Raw genomic sequence first — 19,875 nt, 5'->3', positions numbered from 1 at the left:
CTCATACAACCCATCATACTCCTAAGCAAAGAAACATGCCATTTGTAAACAATAAATGAATGAATGAAACTTCCAGTAATAACAGAGTTAACCAAAGCAACCCGACCAGCCATAGACAAACAATGACCCTTCCATTTGGAAAATCTAGCCAAAACCTTATCCTTTAAACTTTTTAAAACCTGTTTGCGAGGAGCCCCAAAGAAAAGAGGAACACCCAAATAACGAAAAGGGACCTCCCCAAGCCTAATACCAATAATCTTCGCCAAGCGAATACCACGTCGATACGCAATCGAGCTACCCAAAAATAACTCCGACTTATTCCAATTAACTCTCTGCCCTGACAAAGAACCATACATATCAAAAAGATCCCTAATCATCTCCAAATTGGCAGACGAAGCTTTACAAAAAATCAAGATATCATTTGCATACAATAAATGCGTAGGAAAGACCTTCAAACCCGTGTACTGAATCAGAGCTAATATCCCCGCATCCCTGAGATAAAGCAACCAACGACTCAGAAAGTCTTTAGCAATCCCAAACAAAATAGGAGAAAGAGGATCTCCCTGTCTAACCCCTCTTGAACATTTAAAATAACCACTAATAACACCATTATTCAGAATTGAAATTCTAGAAGCGGACAAGATATTCAAAATCCAATCCCGAAATTGAAGAGAGAAACCAAAAGCATCCAAAACCGCTAAAAGAAAATTCCAATCTAAAGTGTCAAACGCCTTCTTAATATCCACCTTTAAGGCCATATTACCACCAAAACACTTTTTTCGAAGCATATTAGTGCCCTCCAAAGCCGTAGCAATGCACTGATGAATACTACGCTTAGGAATAAAGCCAAACTGATTAAGAGAAACAATCTTCGAAGCAATCAAACATCGATTGACTAGTAATTATATACCTTTTGACTTGTCTTTTAATAAGTAATCTCATTTTCTCTTTTCCTATTATTTTTTCTATCTCTATTTTACTCTTAAATAACATGTTATGAATGAATTATTTCCATCATAAGGGTCTCAAATCGTTTAAGTTAGATTTCAAGTTCGAGTTATAGAGTACACATAAAGTTTTAATCCAGAGAGGATCCACTTAAAGGGTGTGTAACGAGTCTTGAACCGAGAAATCGGATTTCCCCAGTTGTTTGATCCTTGCCCATTGCCAAATTGTATAGTGTCATATCTCGGGTAAGGAGACATGCGCTCAAGCTGATAGTTAAAGGTCCACTTTATTAATATCTGACACACCCCCACACGCGAAAGTACACTTGGGCTTGAAGCGTGACAACACATGCCCATATTACCATGTCCTGTAAATAACTCAACGAATGGGGCTGTCAGGAATCGAACCCTAGACCACTTGGTCACACTGGCTCTGATACCATGTCATGGAACCAATTGAACTAAAAATTCAAACGAATAGTTAAAGGTCCACTTCATATTAATAGCTGACAGGGATATGTATCAAAAATTAACACTTTTATTGTGGTTGTGTTTTATTTTACTATGGTATATTTATAATTAAATTTAAGGTAGTATAAATATATTAGAGAAAAGTATAAAAATAAACCTCGTAATTTGACCGATTTATAAAGACAATTTGTGTGGCTTAAAAGTTTACAAATAGGCTTTTGTACTTTGAGTAGTTTAACTCCGTAAAAAAATTATTGTAGTACTATTTATCCCAAAAATAAGTGATTTAGAGTAATTAAAAAAACTGAATTCGCATCACCGAGTGTCTCATTGGCAATGAAACGGGCACTGTCCTCTTCACCGCTCGTAACGATTAAGGTATGGTCCTCTTTTCTGTTTGTCATTTCTATGAATTCGATAGTATCATGTGATATGTTTAAGTGTGTTTTATTTGTAGATAGATGAATCTGCATTTTACTTGAATGTGAGGTCTAGATCGGGCTTTTAATTTTATGATATGGTTTTGTTGCTCTATGATTTTGATTATGCTTCAATTTTGTCTAGGTTTATTTAGTTTTATTTGGCCTGGTTTAAATTTTGATGGCTATGTTTTTCCCCCAATTTAAATGTGGGTGGGGGGGCATTTGCCCCCTTCATCCCATAAAAAAGAAAAAGAATTTTTTTTAAATCCAAAAAGAATAGCTAAGTTGCAAAAATACCCCTAATGTTTTGGATCAGGAACAATTTTATCACTAACGTTTAAAATGGTACAATTTCATCCCTAATGTTGGAAGCCTAGAGCATTTTTACCCCTAATGGTGATAAATTGGGTCAATTTGAGAAATAATTCATCAAATTGTCATCTCGATCATGAATCTTGTCATCTACACTTCACATCATGCGTTATTTTATCAGTAACAAATCACAAACATATGTTGGGATGTGAAAAAAATAAGAAAAAATATTAAAATTATATTGTCTTTTGTACGAATTAGACAAAAAAAAATTCAAAAAATTCACCGAATTTATAAATATTAATCTCCAATTTTATTATTAAATTACAAAAAACATTATATCTTTTTTTAGAATTGCTCTTGGCTACAAACATTAGGGGTATAATTGCACCATTTTAGATTTTAGGGGTAAAATTGCTCTTGACCCAAAACGTTAGAGATATTTGATGCGTAACAACCCGAAAATCCCGGAAATGGATGATTACGAGTCGGAAACATTAAAATTTATGTTTTTTTTATCAAAAAAATCATGAAAATTATGCATGATAATTGAACGATTTTGCATTTTTCGTCACCAAAAAATTGAACAATTTTGTATTTTTTGTCATAAAAAATTGAACAATTTTACATTTTTTGTCTAAATTTTTTTTACGTAGAGTTTTGCCCCCCGCTTCCTCGAATCCTGGATTCGCCACTGATGTTGGGTGATTTTTATGACTACTTAGGACTAGGGCTGGGCACAGTTCGGTCCAAGTCGGGGATTCATAAATCTCCAGTATTGGATTGAAATTCGGAGATTAATAAAAGGAAATCTCCAGGATTGGATTGAAAGAATAAATCTCCAGAATCGAATTGCCCCAAAATTTCAGTCCAGTCCAGTTCGGAAATTCGGAGATTCGGTTCCGGTCCAATTAGGGGTGAGCATGGTCCGGTTTGGTCTAAAAACCGAACCGAATTGGACCGAACCAAATTACCTCTATTTTTTAAGACCAAACCAAACCAAATTATAATTCGGTTTGGTCTGGACCAAACCGAATTATTTTGGTCCGGTTCGGTTTGGTTCATGTTAGGACCAAAGAAAGCACTAGAAACCTACAACTACTTGTGTCTTGACTAACTAAATAATTATATAAAGACAATAATCATATAATTAGTTTTTCTTTTGTATATATAATTAGTTGAGAGAAAAAAAACATATTTAATTGTTTTTTCTTTTCTATATATTATCTTACCAAAAAAAAAAAAAGTAGTATATATTGTATTTTGGTTTGGTTTGTTTGGTTTTTTCGGTTTTGGACCAGACTAAACCAAACCGGACCGAAAACCAAACTAGCTTAAAAATTAGGACCGAACCAAACCAAATATAATTTGGTCCGGTTTTTTCGGTCTTTGGGTTTTCGGTTCGGTTCTGCTCACCCCTAGGTCCAATCCAATATAATTTTTCGGTGATCGGATAAATATCTAATAGTTTAGGTCCTAAAAAATAAATTAAAATTTTAATTTACAAGATAATAAAATATAAAATTTTATTATCTTACATAACGTGAAATAAATGATATTTTTTTTAGGAAGTAAATAACATTCATTAAAAGTTACAGTAGACAACAAGGCTAAAAAAACTCACAACAAATATTGAAAGTTACAGTAGACAACAAGGCGAAATAATTGCTAAGTAAATATTACCTTCTTCAATAGCTTCAAGATCTTCAACTTCTTCTTCATGCTTGAAAGCTTGAGTTAAAGTTTTCAACCAATCTTGACAACAAATCAAAACCGCAGTTGTAGCAGGAGTTAAAGAACTCCTAAATTGATCCAAAGTTCTACCACTTGTGCTAAACGTTGATTCAGAAGCCACGGTTGAGCATTGAATTGCAAAAACATCTTTTACAACTTTGGATAAAGCAGGATATCGCATAGCATTAACCTTCCACCACAATAGAATGTCAAACTCAATTACATATTTTTCAGGTGCCTCATTGACATATCTTTCCCATTCTCCCTCAATTGACATATCTTTATCAATATTAAAAAATAATCATCAATCTCATCATCAATGTCATCATCCGCTTCATCCAAACTAGAAGAATGTGCTCCAAGATTCACATTTTCTTGCACATTTTGCACTATATACTCATCTAACAATGCAACAATAATCTTTGTGACTTGTGCCACCAACTCATACAGCATCATAAATTATACTTGAAGAACAAGATGTCATTGACAATTATGAATTCTTAACAAGTGATCAACAATCTGCTTTTAATAGAGAAGTTGCCCACTTTCTAATTATTCACAGAAGATTTGGATGATCAAATTTCTTTGATTCTTGGTTATCTGACTAAGGGCGGATGGGGTAGGCAAAGATAGCTGCATTTCTATAGGTTCAATTCATCAATGTCGGTATCTCAGTCACAGATTGATGTTGTCCTCCCTTGGCAGATTAAGCAAAGCCTTTTTAGCTATAAGACCCTATAATACCCGATTGAACAAGAGATGATGAGATGAGAAAGGTGGGAGTGGCTGTCTAGAAAATTTTCCATGGCTGAAAAACCAGGTGAAGAAAATTTTCCTAATTGATTTTCCATGAGAGGAAGATTTTGTGAATTAATTAAGAACTATATCTAATACCCTAACATATAAAACTTCAAATATAACACAGAACACATAAAACTTCAAATCTACATAATGTACACAACACAAAGTTCAGAAATTGAAATATAAAAGTTCTAAAAAACTTATCAGAGTTTAGATCGGTAAAAGGTGGATGTGGCGCTGTGCAAGGTGGAGGTGGCGGCGTGCGAGGTGGTAGCAGCGGTGTGCGAGGTGGTAGCGGCGATGGAGTGCAGTGGAGGAGATAGAACCCTAGAAAAAAAATCGAACCAGAGAGAATGGGTAAAAGAAGCATGCGAATCTATTTTATAAAATGTTTAAAAATTTTAATATTTAAAACTTTTAATATTTGTTACTTAATTAAATGGTTAACAAGAAGTGGAATTGGTTTAGATGGTTAAGGTGATTAACAATGTTCCATTTGGTTAGGTGTTCGATTCTCTATGTCTACATTTTAGGTAAATATTTTTTATTTAATTTTATAAACGGGAATTAATCGGGGTAATTTTTATGACTATATAATAATGTTATACCTTATTAATAAATTATAAATTTATATTATTGTAATTAGTTTACCAAACCTTACAAAATATATAACTATATATTATATAATATTTCTCTTTATATAAAGTTAATATATGAAATATAAATTTATTATTGCTAAACTTTCGGTTATTTCATTTCGGTCCAATCCAATCCAATCCAATCCGGTTATCAGTCCGGTCCTGGATAAATTTCGGTCCAGTTCGGTCCAGTTCTTTAACGAAAAGTCAACGGTCCAATCCAGTTCGGTTCTCCAAAAAGGGTCAACGGTCCGGTCCAATTTCGGAGTTTTTTCCTCGAATATTCGGTCCGGTCCAGTATCTCCAGGATCCGCGTCCAGCCCTACTTAGGACCGTGTTTACTTACTAAATAGAGAGTGAAGAGAGAAAGAAGATGATGAAGAAGAAGAGATTAGAGAGATAGGGATAAGATGGTATATTTAAATTTTTAATTTTATGGTTTTTTGTGATAATTAGATAATAAGAGGGTTAATTTATAAAATAAATAAATATAAAAATAAAATTAATTCTTTTCCCACTTTTGACTTTTAACTTTTTTTTTTTACACTATTAGTAAATTTGAACTATGTTTATTAACAGAATCAATCTTAAAATACTTATTTATTAATTTTTAAATTATATAATTTATATTTGAAAATTACTTAAACTATAAGATTTATTTGTGTATTTCTTTTATTTCTGTACTTTCCTCTTGTAATTATTATGACAATACTCTTTGATCTTGGAGAGACGCAAAGTTCTACTGATTCATTTAATTACAATTGATAGGTAGTTGAAGATCATTGTTCACCTCCTATATAGATACATGAAGACGTCTAAGTTTCATAATTGAACAGTCACCGAGCAAAAAAATAAAAATAAAAAGGCAAAAAATATAATTAGACGTATGAAATTTATATGTTTTAAGAATCAAATCCCTAATCAATTATTTTTCCATATTAAACATTTTATCATTAATTCTGTTATGGAATTGTCATTTATTTAACTTTTTCATCGAGTTTGGGCAGCACGTATCGATAGGGTATTTCCATAACAGAATGAATGATTAAGGGTTCGATGTGGAAAAATAATTAATTAGAAACTTAATCTTTAAAACATGTAAAATTCATGGACTTAATTATGCTTTTTTGTCAAATAAAAATAAAAAAGAATGGGTTACATAGGGGCAGCTTCAAGGCCGCATAGAGCCGGCCTTTGATCTAAAACAGTTATAATTTTTTTTTATAAAATTCAAAATTAAGTTTAATTATAATATAATAATTATTGAAATTTCAATTTTTGAAAAATTATTTTCGTAAATAATTATTATATCATGCCTGAATTGAATAGTAATCATATATAGAAAAATAAACTCCACTAGCATCTAAACATAAAATAGTACAATTTTAAAACTAAGATTCATTAGATGTTACTATGAACGTAATTAACAGATGATGAGTTTTTTTTCGGTAGCAAAAAAAAAGTGTTATTGGATGATCAGAATAGGTTGAAGGATAGTCAGGACATAAAATTGCACATGAAACGAAAACTCGCATTTTATTAATGAGGTTTGAAATTGAATTATTTCGTATCTAAGGATTAAATCAATTTTCACCCCATAACCATAGGGATAAATTTGTACACAATCTAACAATAATATATCAACTAATTGTTTCGTTCTCCCCAAATTACCAAAAAGTTTGATCTTCAATTGGTTATTCTTGTTGAGTCAAGAATTAATTGTATTTCATATCTATTAAATTTAAATTTGTAAAATAATGGAGGATTGGAGCTGTCTAAGACCTCTAAAATACTGGAGCTACCCATCCTATAACAATTGAACTTTACTCATTTTTACGGTATATCATTAAACTTCAAAACGTAACATAAAAACTTTTCAGCGTTACATATTCTAACATTATGGTAACTAAACTTCAATCAACACATCAAATTGACCATTTACGACCTCAAAATAAAAAAATTCAAGAATTGAAGATATTTTTAAGCAACTTTAATTATTCAAAATTTTAAGTTTAAGATTATTTAGGTGGTGTTTAGTTAGGAGAGAGAAAGTGAAGTTTGAGAGAAAAAAGCTACATAAATAGTTATATTTAAAAAATAAAAAAAATGTGGTTTCATTATAAATGTCATTATAAACCACGTTAATTTTGATTATTTCTATTTTAAAGTCGTTAAAGGTCATTTTAAAGCGTTAGTTAAAATTTGGTGGCTATAATGTTAAAAAAGTGTAAAATTAAATGACTTTTTATATTAAGTTTTGAAGTGTGAAAATGAGTGAAGTTTAGTGGCCATAGGTGTAATTTACCAAAAAAAACCCAAAACTACGGATAAAATCTATTTAAATATTAAGTTAGGAGCCAAAAAAAAAAAAAAAAAAATCGAATTACATGTCCTAATCAAAGCGATATATTTTTCTTATTGTACCATTCATTTGCAAAGGTTGAACCTTTAAATGAAATGAATAAAAGATGGCTTAATATATCATTTGCCCTTCAATTTGTCTAGTAAGTTTGATTGACCATCTGAACTTTGAAAGTATCTTAATAGCCCTCTGAACTTGCATAAAATGTTTAATTAGCCAATTGAATTTGCGTAAAATGTAATCAATTGATAACTCGGTTGGAAAAAAAGTTAAATACGGAATATGTATTCCACGCATTTTAGGATGTTATTACATAATTTAAAAATAGATTAAAAAAAGTTATTATTTGCTCAACTATAAAACTTGTCTTCTCTAAAACTACATGTCTTAATGCATATTTAAACCCTTAAACTTGGCAAGTTTTGCGTATTGGCACCTTGAACTTTTTAAATAACATATCACATACTTATAGTTGACTTTAAAAATCTATCACACACCTATAGTTGACATTAAAAACATATCACATACCTAAAGTTGGCTCATTCAGACCTCTTTCACACAAAATCATTGCATGTGATTGCTATAGAAAAAAGGAAAACGTATTAGTTCATTTTATATGTCACCTCATATATGTCAAAGATGACATATCATGATTTTGTGTGCAGGAGGTCCGAATAAGCTAACTTTAGGTGTGCGCTAGGTTTTTAATGTCAATTATAGATGTGTGATAGGGTTTTAAAGCCGACTATAAGTGTGTAATAGATTATTTAAAAAGTTAAAGATGCCAATAGCCAAAACTTATTAAGTTTAAGAGTGTAAATATTTTTTATTATGAAAAACTGGATTAGCCATACGATAAACAATAATGAGATTATCACACCACAAGAGTCAAGGACAAGAAAGTGGACATCCAATTTTTCGTAATAAGATACGGAGTTGATTCATAGAAAAAATAGTAAATCTCGACATAAATAAATAAAATCCAAAAAGTACATCAGATAAACTTAAATTTGTATCTTCAATATCATGGATCGTGATAGAGCAATGATAGACAATGCTCCAAACTGTCTTTAGCACAACAATGGAAAACAAACTCGTTGGAGGCAGAATATGGCACTACTTTCCTATTTAGATAGGAGGCCTGTCTCTATATTGTTGATAGTGAATACAATAAAGTTGAGAAAATGTTACAGTAACCACTTCAAAGTGCTAATTAAATGAAGGTGTGTAAAATAGTCGTATCAAAATAGAATTTGAACTGAAATTGTTAATTAGAGATTAGAAATTTCCTATATATATGCAGTAGTGGACATATGTATGAATTGAATTGAAAAGAGAGTAAAAGAAAGGGATAGAGAGAGAAGAAGAATGTGGAGGCTTAAGTTAGCAGAAAAAGGGAAGAATCCAAATATATATAGTACAAACAATTATCTAGGCAGACAAACATGGGAATATGATCCTGATGCTGGTAGTCCCGAAGAGCGAGCTGAGGTTGAAAAAGCTCGTCTAAATTTCTGGAACAATCGATTTAATGTTAAGCCTAGCTCTGATCTCATTTGGCAATTTCAGGTAGCTAGTTTCATTAAGTAATATAATTGTGTTGTTGTTGGTGATACCACACGTAACGTAACTAAAAGACGTACGTGCAGTTCCTAAGGGAGAAAAGATTCAAACAGACGATAGAAGCAGTGAGAATAGAAGAAGATGAAGAACAAGTTAGATATGAGGCAGCCACAGCTGCATTAAAGAGGAGTGTTCACTTGTTTTCTGCGTTGCAGGCTAGCGATGGCCATTGGTGTGCTGAAAATTCAGGGCCTATGTTTTTTGTACCTCCTATGGTATGGTATGGTATATGCTCATTCTCATTCTAGTTTGTTTTTCTCTAATTCCTGTGCATATATTGGATTGGATTGGATTGCAGGTATTCTGTCTTTACATTACAGGCCATCTTCATACTGTATTTACTAGAGAGCATTACAAAGAGATCCTACGTTACATATACTGCCATCAGGTACGTTTTTCACTTCTTTCCATCAAATTTCTACCTAATTATTAATTGTGATATATACAGTCTCCATTGATTATTTTCATATGCTATCCTATCCTATCCTTTTTATTTAAGGAACTATATATATGGCCACGTCAAATACCTATTTATGTCCTTAATTAATTGAGAATATGACGTATATATAAATACAAAATGAAATTGTGTCAACATGAGAATGGTTTTTAATTGCAGAACAAAGATGGAGGGTGGGGATTGCACATAGAAGGACATAGTATGATGTTCACTACAGTATTAAATTATATATGTATGAGAATACTTGGAGAAGGACCAGTAGGTGGAATTGAAAATGCTTGTGAAAGAGCTCGTAAATGGATTCTTGATCATGGTGGAGCAACTTCTATTAGCTCTTGGGGAAAGACTTGGCTATCTGTAACTTTTTCTTTCTTTCTTTCTTTTATTTAACACCATACATTATCAATTATATCTACATTCATTTTTTTTTATTAACAACATATTTAAAAAAATATTGCCAAAAGTATATTGCTAATACAAAATGATATATACAAATGAATAAATTTAAAATTTAAAATGATATTTAATAAAAAAAAAGTATTTGAATTAGAATATTATTATAATAGAGTAAATAATTATAAGGTGTGCCTTTGTTTTTAACTAATACATTAGTTAATCCATATGTTTTTAGAAATAATTATGTAGTCCTTCAATTTTTATTTTCGTCAACTCTTTAATTTTTATATTTGAATGAATGGTAAAGTTATACTAAATAAAATTTAAAATACCAAAATTACCCTTTACTATATATTTTAATAATAAAATATCCATTTTTTCTATTTTATGGTTTTTCCTTTGTAATAATAATAATCTCTCCAATATTAGTTCAAGTATAAGAATTTTGGTGTATATATATTACACAAACTTCATTAAAATTATTTTGATTAAATTTGAAAATTAGAAGGTAAGTTATTTGATTGGCATAATTAAGGACAATTTTGTACTTTCATATATAAAAATAAATAAAAGAACTAAAGAGTTGATTAAGATAAAACCTAAGGACCTCATGATAATATGATGAACATTCTAGCGAGTTAAGTAAAAAGATAAAAACATTGGCCCTGTTTGGGAATTAGCTGTTAGCTGTTAGCTGATTACATTAGCTGATTTGACTAGCTGTTTGTGTAGACATCTTTGGTAAAAGTTAGCTGATTGATAATAGCGGTTTGTGCAAAAAGACGAATAAGGGCATTAATTTTGGCGCAGGAGAAGAGGGAGTCTATCTATTAGGGTTAAAGAAGTCCATTAATTTTAATATTCCAAAACGCTAATTGAAAAAGCTCATTTTAAGAGCTTTTTCTAAATTAGCATTTTCATCCCAAAACTCTCTCCCAAAACTCTCTCTACCAAACACTCCAATCAGAGGTTTCAGTGGTCAAACCTCTAAAATTGGTCAAAACCGCTCTTTACCAAACAGGGCCCTTATAACTAGTGTTTTGTCTTTTATTTTCTTTTCCCTACCAATAATAATAATAATAATAATAAATATGCCTAATTTATAAATATAATTTTTTAAAATTTTCAGTCTTTTTTCCTTAACTAGCACAATATTTTTCTTGAATTAATTTTCTAAGCTAAACCTTAAAAAATTAGAAAAATATTTTTTAGACTTTAATTTTCTAGAAACAAGACCTAAATAGATGAAAGTCGTAAATTTATTGAAAATTAATAGCGACGAGTTTAATGAAGACTTTGGTTACCTAATTAAGCATAGAAATAACTTTCACGATTGGAACCTAAAACTAGATCATTTATATATGGCCGGATTCAAAAAGTGTGGTGTGGGTGGGGACTCGAGGACCACTAATAACTAAAAAATGCTAGAACCCAATCTAACGGGACAAGTAATTATAAATAAAAGTCTTATTTTGGGTATTTATATTTGCCTAATTTTTTAATTAATAAACTGCAGATACTTGGTGTGTACGAATGGGATGGAAGTAACCCTATGCCCCCTGAGTTTTGGGATTTCCCAACTATTTTTCCAATGCATCCAGGTATCTGCCTTCACAATGCCATAATACATCTTTCACTTCTTAATATAATCTTAAACTATTAAAATCATCAATTAGATTTTTGAATTAGACAAAAATTATCAATTGAATCATTGTTATAAACAAAAATCATTAATTAAGGTATCATCGAAGATCATTGGATTAAACAGTTTCAAATCCTCTTTCTCAAACTCATTTTAAACACAAAAATTATTATAATCTATATTAAATAGTCACCGTTTCTGATTTTATGATAAAATGAAAATTAAATTTGTAATTTTTACTTTATTTAAAAATCTGATTGATAATTTTAATAGATTAGAATCTACTTTGAAATTTTAATTTTAGAAGCTAAATAGGTGTATTGCGTTCAAATTCGATGAAACTTATTATATATCATTTGTGTCAACAGGAAAAATGTTTTGCTATTGTCGGGTTACTTACATGCCAATGTCATACTTATACGGAAAGAGATTTGTGGGTCCAATCACACCTCTCATTTTACAACTCAGACAAGAAATTTATAATCAACCTTACCACACCATCAACTGGAACAGTGTCCGTCATTTATGTGCTAAGGTAAATTTCTGATTCGTTTGTTTTTGCGAAAATAGCTTAATTTGAAAAATATTAGATAAGAAAAAAGAAATTTGTTCATTTTTCAATTGTTTTGGTTATGATAATATTTTCCCATGTTTGTTTATGTTTCAGGAAATTCCTATCACTAATTTTAAGTATATAATGTTGTATTTATTTATAATTTCTATTTGCACCTAAAGTTTATATTATAAAAAAAAAAGAAAACGGAAAAAGAGAGAAAATTTGATGTAACGATTCGCTCCGGAGTGGATGGTACCGAGATATAAGATCTGAGTAAGGAGCGACACTATGTGATGGAGATTGGATCAGGAATGAACTGAATCTCACATCAGAAATGGAGAGATAGTGACTGAGGCTTATTAGTAAGGTGGAAATCCAATATATGTAGACGCATTTTAAAATCTCGAGGCTTAAGGTGTTGGATTTGGGCTAAAGTTGACAATATCTACATGGTAGATGCTTATTAGTTAGGTGCAGTGGCGAATACAGGATTACTCGGTTGGGAGGGAGGATTTTACATGTGGGTTCGGGAAAAAAAATTGCTAAATCGAACTTGCTTAATTTTTTTTTTGTATATATGCGTATTATAATTTGAATGGTCAAGAACTAATTTTAAGTATTAATGTATAATTTCTCAAAATTAAGCTAGATTTCGTTTAAAACTTAATTTAGAAATTCAGTTGTTTGAGTCTCAAAAATAAGAAATTATTTTTTAATGGAAAAAACATAATAAAAATGAGTTCAAATGTGTTATGAAAATAAATAAATTAATTAATAATGGTAACATAGTTTTATAATTATTGAAAAATAAAATTTAAATAAATAAACATTTTCTAAAATAAATTGAGGTTGGGAGGAATTGAACCTAAGATCTTTAAAAAAGAAACAAGTGTTTTAACCATCTCATCTACCTTTAAACAATGAAATATTACTACATAGAGTCTATATAGACTATTACTAATATTTAGGGGGGCCGAAACTACTCGTAACCATGAAAGTTCCGACGGCCAGAGGGGGCCGGGCCCCCCTGTATACGCCCATAGTTAGATGAAAATCCAATACATGTAGACATGTCTTAAGATCGCGAGGACCAATGTGCTGAATTTGGACCAAAATGGTATTGATTTATGATGTTATAATTGATATCAAAACCGACTCTCGAACGAAAACGGTTAAAGAAAACTGAATCTCACATTTGAAAACGATTAGAGAAAATGTTCATTTTCTTTTATCTTTTTCTTTCTGTAGACTAGTAGAATATTTCTGTTTGACTAATTTTCTTAACCGAACGTATTCCGAAGTTAATATTTCTAGTTTTTGAACTTAATATATTTGTGAATTTATTTTGAGTTTCTAATTTGATAATAATATTATAGAAGTGTTAATAATTTGAGTTTCAGGAGGATAATTACTACCCCCATACATGGATACAAAAAATGGTGTGGGATGCTCTTTATATATTTAGTGAGCCTGTTTTCACCCGTTGGCCCTTGAACAAATTGAGACAAAAAGCTCTCCACAAAACTATGGATCACATTCATTATGAAGACCACAATAGTCGATATATCACCATTGGATGCGTTGAAAAACCACTCTGTATGCTAGCATGTTGGGTTGAAGATCCTAACGGAGATGCTTTTAAGAACCATCTTGCTAGGATCCTCGATTACATTTGGATCGGAGAAGATGGCTTGAAGGTCCAGGTTAGTACACTTTCCTAAATCCGAATGAACCAATACAATAAACAATACAGTGCAATTAAGTCTAACATTATAATTTCGCAGAGTTTTGGCAGTCAAACATGGGATACAAGTTTTTCCATCCAAGCTTTGATAGCTAGCAATCTTTCCCATGAAATAGGATCCACTCTTAAGGAAGGACATAACTTTATCAAGAATTCTCAGGTAACTGAAAATCCTAGTGGAGATTTTAAGAGCATGTTTCGTCATATATCCAAAGGATCATGGACCTTCTCTGATAAGGATCATGGATGGCAAGTTTCTGATTGCACTGCTGAAAGTTTGAAGGTAATTTAATTTGTTTTTAGCCACACTTTTTGAGCTTTTGAATGTTTTGTACTTACAAAATACATACGTACAGTGTTGTCTGTTGTTGTCATTGATGCCCTCTGAGATTGTTGGTGAGAAATTGGAAGCTGACAAGTTATATGATGCTGTTAACATCATACTTTCTCTTCAGGTGTGCCTTAATTATTTATTACTTTCTTATGCTAGCTACTTTTCATTAACAAACAACTAATTAATATTAATTTATTACTGTAGAGTGAAAATGGTGGAGTATCAGCCTGGGAACCTGCTGGCGCAAGCCCTCTCTTGGAGGTACTTAATCAACTCAACAAAAAACTACAAATGCTTTGTTTTTCATTTTCCTCAAAACTTTTACTTATGTAATTAATGTTTTATTCATTTTATCTCTGTTAAAACATAGTGGTTGAATCCTGTGGAGTTTCTTGAAGACCTTGTTGTTGAGCATGAGTAAGTTCAGTTCTTACGGGTTTCATTTCATGATAATAAAAAATTGTGAAGAATGTTTGTAAATTTTGTGAATTCAGGTATGTGGAATGCACTTCATCGTCAATCCAGGCATTAACTCTATTCCGGAAACTATACCCAGAACACAGGGAAGCAGAGATTGACAATTTCATAGAAAAAGCTGTAACGTTCATCGAAAAGATACAAAAACCAGATGGTTCATGGTACTATATTAGTTTTAGATTTAATCTTATAGAATTAGATTAATCTAAGTAATTAACTATGAGTATGCAGGTATGGAAATTGGGGAATATGCTTCGTTAATGGAACTTGGTTTGCTCTTGGAGGATTAGCAGCAGCAGGCAAGACTTGGGATAATTGTATGGCTATTCGTCGAGGAGTTCGATTTCTTCTTAAATCACAAAGGGATGATGGTGGATGGGCTGAAAGTTATCTTTCTTGTCCTAATAAAGTACTCATATTTCTATCCAAAACCTTTAATTAGTTACTTCATTTTTAAATTTGATGTTCACTGGTTAATCAAGTATAAGCATAAACTGTGGTAGGAATATGTTCCTATTAATGGTGGTCAATCAAATTTGGTACAAACAGCATTCGCTATGATGGGTTTGATTCATGGTGGACAGGTCAGTAATCATCAATTTCATATTAATGTTAAGTTTGTGTTTTAATTCTATTTAATTTAATAGGCGAAGAGAGACCCGACTCCTTTACATCGTGCTGCAAAGTTGTTGATCAATTGTCAATCACAACTTGGTGATTTTCCTCAACAAGTAATTCCTTCACAATACATGTTTATTTAGATAGATAGATAAATGGTGTTGATACATTAACAATTGATTTGGTTATAAATGGCAGGAACTAACTGGAGTATTTATGAGGAACTGTATGTTGCATTACGCTTTGTACAGGAACATTTTTCCCATGTGGGCTTTGGGAGAGTACGCTCGACATGTTCCATTATCTTCATAATATGTTTGAACAAATTATGTAAAAGATTCTCATTAACGAGAAATTTTACATTATTCCTCTTCCAATAAACTGGATCATATATACAAATTTATGGCATTTATAAATAAAGAAAATGTTAATTACTATGTATTTGTTTATATGCATGTTAGACTAGAACTACTGGAAGAGGTTTCATATTCCATAAAAAACGCTGACAACGGCCATCATTCCATAGTAGGTGAAGTACATGAAAGAACACATACCAAAAGAACTTAGCAGCAGTGTATTTGAATCCGATCATGGAGTATGTTAGAAGAGAATAAACAATATCTTGAACAAAACATGTGGAAGCTCCACTAGGACCTGTTACAGAATTAAGATGAATTATGTCAAACAACAAACAAATCTAAATTATGACAAATTACGCGAAAATGCGAAAATTTAAGGATAGGCCAAAGCTGAATACATTCCTGCAGCTTTCTCTTTCAACTGCCACAACTAGCTGCACGTGCAATGCATTTTTGCACCCCACGGAAAAGTACCCAAGTGTACATTGAGCCCGTAGCATTGAAAACATCATGTTGCTGAGTTCTGCCGTTCACAAAAAAGAAACAAGATAAAGATGGCTTAGACAAGTATTTTAGCTCCAACTTTTAAATTATTTTCTGGAGCCAAGATCCCTAAATATTGTTCCAAACATCAAAGAAACCAAGGTTGTCACTATGGCAAACGTTGCTTCCACAAGCAAGCAAAACATTGAGTTAAAAATGACTGAGAATATTGTGTAGAGAAATAGAGGTCCTTCGAACAGGGGATCTGGTTTGCTCAATTCATCAATCATTGCTTTGTTCCTCCTGAAATATGCCACACTATCATAATTGTCAAATCGAGATTCGACTCGTGAATCGAAATCCTTATTTTGTGAATTGTGACTCGTGAATCGAATGGTAAGATTAACATAAAACTTTTACCATGCAATTTTAATATCAAAAAAGAAATCATATGAACCAAATACTTCAAATCTTACGCAAATGCAATACTAATAAAGCTAATTCACAAATGAGACTATGTTTAACAACTTAGTGGAGATGGAGAGTTTGAGTTGATAACTTAATAAATAACAATCACACTATTTTGAGTTGATAACTTGATAAATAACAATCGAACTAGAGGAGGGTGAGTTTAGTGAGGATGGGGTTTTATGGACCAGCCCTAAGCTAAATGGAGTAATGGTGGCTAACCCCCACACGTCGCAATCAAGTAAGGGTTCTTTACCTTTACCATTTTCACCCCGACCATCGTAGCTTTTCCCGATTGATAGTTTGGCAATCCATTATCCTTGCTTGAACTACCGATTGAGTCTAATATGTATAAAATTACATATAGTAATAATAATAAAATCAAATAAAAGGAATAAAATTGAAATAAGAAAGAACATACTCAAAGGAGGAATACACTGCTTGTAGACTGTTTCCCACCAAGCATCAAAGAGAGGTTGATCAGCACTAAGAAGTAAAGGACTAAGCTCTTGACTCATGTCAGAAGTAACATCAACTGTATTCTCCTCAGACTCGAGTGGCTGCATTGGAAAGGGAAGCGGTCCTGAAAGAGCTTGGAAGAACCCCAATTTCCGAGCCCACAAACACGGGGCATACAAGACTAACCCTAGGCTTGCTGATCTTAAATTCTTACTTTTGGTTACCACGTGGTAAAGCCTTCGAGTTGCACAGAACAACCGCCACCATTGCGCATCCTCGTGAGCTAGGATTGACATATAAAAGTAGGTGCACAGTGGAATGTAAGTGTTGTCCTATTCACCGAAAAGAAACAATTTGTGTGAAACAGCTGACACCAGAGTCCAAAAATAATGTATCACTGCACTGGCAGCCAAATCAGATAAACTATACTATAGGTCTACACCGAGATAACTTAAGATACCACAAAATGTCTTGGTAGCCAACAAAGGAAAGTACACAAAAATCCATAGTTGAAATAGCCACAGACCTCCTCTATTACCGTTAATGGCAATCGATGGGAAGTGTGAGCCAAAAGTATGGTCCCTAGCGCCAGTTGTCTCCCTGGAGCTAATGCTTTTGCAATGACGAGAATATGAGCAGTAGGCCGAAGTCCCATGCGTTCAAATATGTAATTACTTAGCACCATCCACACAAAATGAATGTGATCATCATCTGTTAACACATTTTTGTCCAGTTTCCTTTTTATCATCTGGTTGTAAGTTCCAACAATCACTTTTACTTCCGGGAAATCAAAAGTCTTGATCTGGCTAGGAATTTCCTCACCAAAAAATAGGAAGCACTGTAATAGCAATCACGTCTCTCAAGGTGATAGACATAGGACCCATAGGAAGAATCAACGAGTTGTAGTGAGAAGACCAATAATTCAGCGTGCCTTTAAAGTGCCCCATACTTTGGTTCTATCCTTTCAAGCAATTTGTGCCATCCCAAATAGAGACGTGGAAACACAAAAGCGTTCTTGTTCATAGGAAAATGGTAAGTCTTTTGATGGAGTACCAAATTGCGATCACCATCCAAGGGAAATGGGGGCAGGGGAATTCAGCCAGTTTTAGCAACAGGTCCAAAAGTGAGAATTCCATCATGTATTGGAAATACAGCATATTCAATCAGTTAAGTCCAAGAATGCATCAATTCAGCAACTACAATCAAAATTAAGTATAGCTTGAGTTACCTCTTGCAATCCTAAAGTTCTTCCTAAGGCCGAGACAGCTACAGAATCAAATTCAAGTAATTTCAGTTCAACGGGATAGAGTTGCCAATTACAAAACAGAGAAATACAAAACTGTCAATTCTTATCTCTACTCAGCCAATTGGTTGCAACATATCAACAAGGTGATGCAATTTCTCAATTCCAAGTGCCAATTTTCAATGAACAGACATCAGATTTCATAAAATCATATTCAACAGTACAGACATGCTTCAAAATCATGAAAATTAACCCTTCTATTTCGAGTTTTTCATCTTTTAATTGCCTATTCTATAATATAAATAGCAAATCCATACATCTAAACCCCAATTCACCATTCCTAGCATATATTCAATTCTTTTCTAAAGTTTATTTTCATCTATTTCATACATGGAAGCCGTTAACCTTTCTGTTTCGAAACTTAAAACTATCAATGACTTCTCAAATTGTAAAGATTCTCAATAGAGAAGAAATAAGTTTACTCATCCATAGTCACGAAGGCTTGAAAGTTTGAGACTTTCAATCAATTTCTTCTAAGTTGAATCAAAAGAATTGTCGCAGGCAAAGGGAAAAAAACGATAAAGAGGGGTATTTTTCTGTTTAGGGATTCTAGCAGATAGAGTTTCAAGGATTGATGCAATCTTCATTTTGTTCCAGATTTTTATTTAATTTTTGAAACTAGAAAGATAAGAAAGAGAATGCATGAAAATAGGAGGGTGGTTGTAAAAAACAAAGTAACTATAGCGGACACCATTAACCCATAAAATAAATTTTAGTTTTAAAAACATATTGTAATTTTCATTGCCAATAATAATAGTAATAGTAAACGAAAAACCATCCTTCGGCACTCTTTGTTTTCCAGCTTGGAAAGCTAGAACCAACTTGCCTAAAGGGAGTTTATAGGGCCAGCTCCGCGAGCTGGCCTCTAGTTCAGAGAAAAGAAAAAGAAAAGATCAAAATGACCATCTTTCCAGCAACATCAATGTCAATTCAATTGACCATTTGAGGTATCAAATGGACGAATTTTCTCACAAGATTGAATATTCCAGAAACTAGACATCCAGAGACATTCAAGATGTGTTCGTGGGCCTAATTTGGGTCCGTATGTAAGGATAAATAAAATTTGGAAGTAAGGCCCATGTCTAGAATATGTGAAATTGTTTGTTATTCATACTCTTACTCTAAATTCAAATTTCTAATTTTTTTTGGCCTGTTAGGCCTCTCTAAATCTAAATTTCTAATTTTTTTTGGCTTGGCCTCCTTAATCCAAATTATTAATTTCTTTTTGGCCTGGTAAGCCATCTGAAATCAAATTTTTTATTTTTTTTT

At 32.2% G+C, this 19,875-nt stretch overlaps 2 protein-coding genes across 7 annotated transcripts; one reads left to right on the top strand and one right to left on the bottom strand.

Annotated features, from left to right (window-relative positions):
* The first annotated feature begins 9,000 nt into the window (after positions 1-9,000).
* Positions 9,001-15,971, top strand: LOC136222440 (lupeol synthase-like). Of its 2 annotated transcripts, XM_066010201.1 has the most exons (16): positions 9,001-9,256; positions 9,337-9,525; positions 9,609-9,698; positions 9,927-10,124; positions 11,680-11,764; positions 12,174-12,340; positions 13,762-14,064; positions 14,146-14,388; positions 14,462-14,560; positions 14,644-14,700; positions 14,810-14,856; positions 14,934-15,077; positions 15,148-15,325; positions 15,420-15,500; positions 15,564-15,647; positions 15,733-15,971. In XM_066010201.1, the coding sequence occupies exons 1-16, from the start codon at positions 9,056-9,058 to the stop codon at positions 15,844-15,846; spliced, it is 2,280 nt and encodes a 759-aa protein (XP_065866273.1). In that variant the 5' UTR covers positions 9,001-9,055; the 3' UTR covers positions 15,847-15,971. The 2 variants fall into 2 exon arrangements, with proteins under 2 accessions (XP_065866273.1, XP_065866274.1); XM_066010202.1 differs by lacking the exon at positions 9,001-9,256 and having other exon boundaries at positions 9,429-9,530.
* Positions 15,972-16,060: 89 nt separating this feature from the next.
* LOC136222441 (uncharacterized) lies at positions 16,061-19,368 on the bottom strand. 5 transcript variants are annotated; one of them, XM_066010205.1, is made up of 5 exons: positions 18,532-19,368; positions 17,830-18,341; positions 17,266-17,635; positions 16,292-16,416; positions 16,061-16,188 (listed from the first exon to the last, which is right to left on the bottom strand). In XM_066010205.1, exons 2-5 carry the CDS (start codon positions 18,049-18,051, stop codon positions 16,135-16,137), a joined length of 771 nt encoding a protein of 256 aa, XP_065866277.1. In that variant the 5' UTR covers positions 18,052-18,341; positions 18,532-19,368; the 3' UTR covers positions 16,061-16,134. The 5 variants fall into 5 exon arrangements, with proteins under 5 accessions (XP_065866277.1, XP_065866276.1, XP_065866278.1 ...); XM_066010204.1 differs by having other exon boundaries at positions 17,830-19,368; XM_066010206.1 differs by having other exon boundaries at positions 17,842-19,368.
* Between the last annotated feature and the right edge of the window lie 507 nt (positions 19,369-19,875).

This window comes from Euphorbia lathyris, chromosome 3 (genome assembly GCF_963576675.1).
Source record: "Euphorbia lathyris chromosome 3, ddEupLath1.1, whole genome shotgun sequence".
NCBI lineage: Eukaryota > Viridiplantae > Streptophyta > Magnoliopsida > Malpighiales > Euphorbiaceae > Euphorbia > Euphorbia lathyris.
Note: the sequence above shows the minus strand (reverse complement) of the source record. Positions and strands in the feature narration are given on the sequence as shown.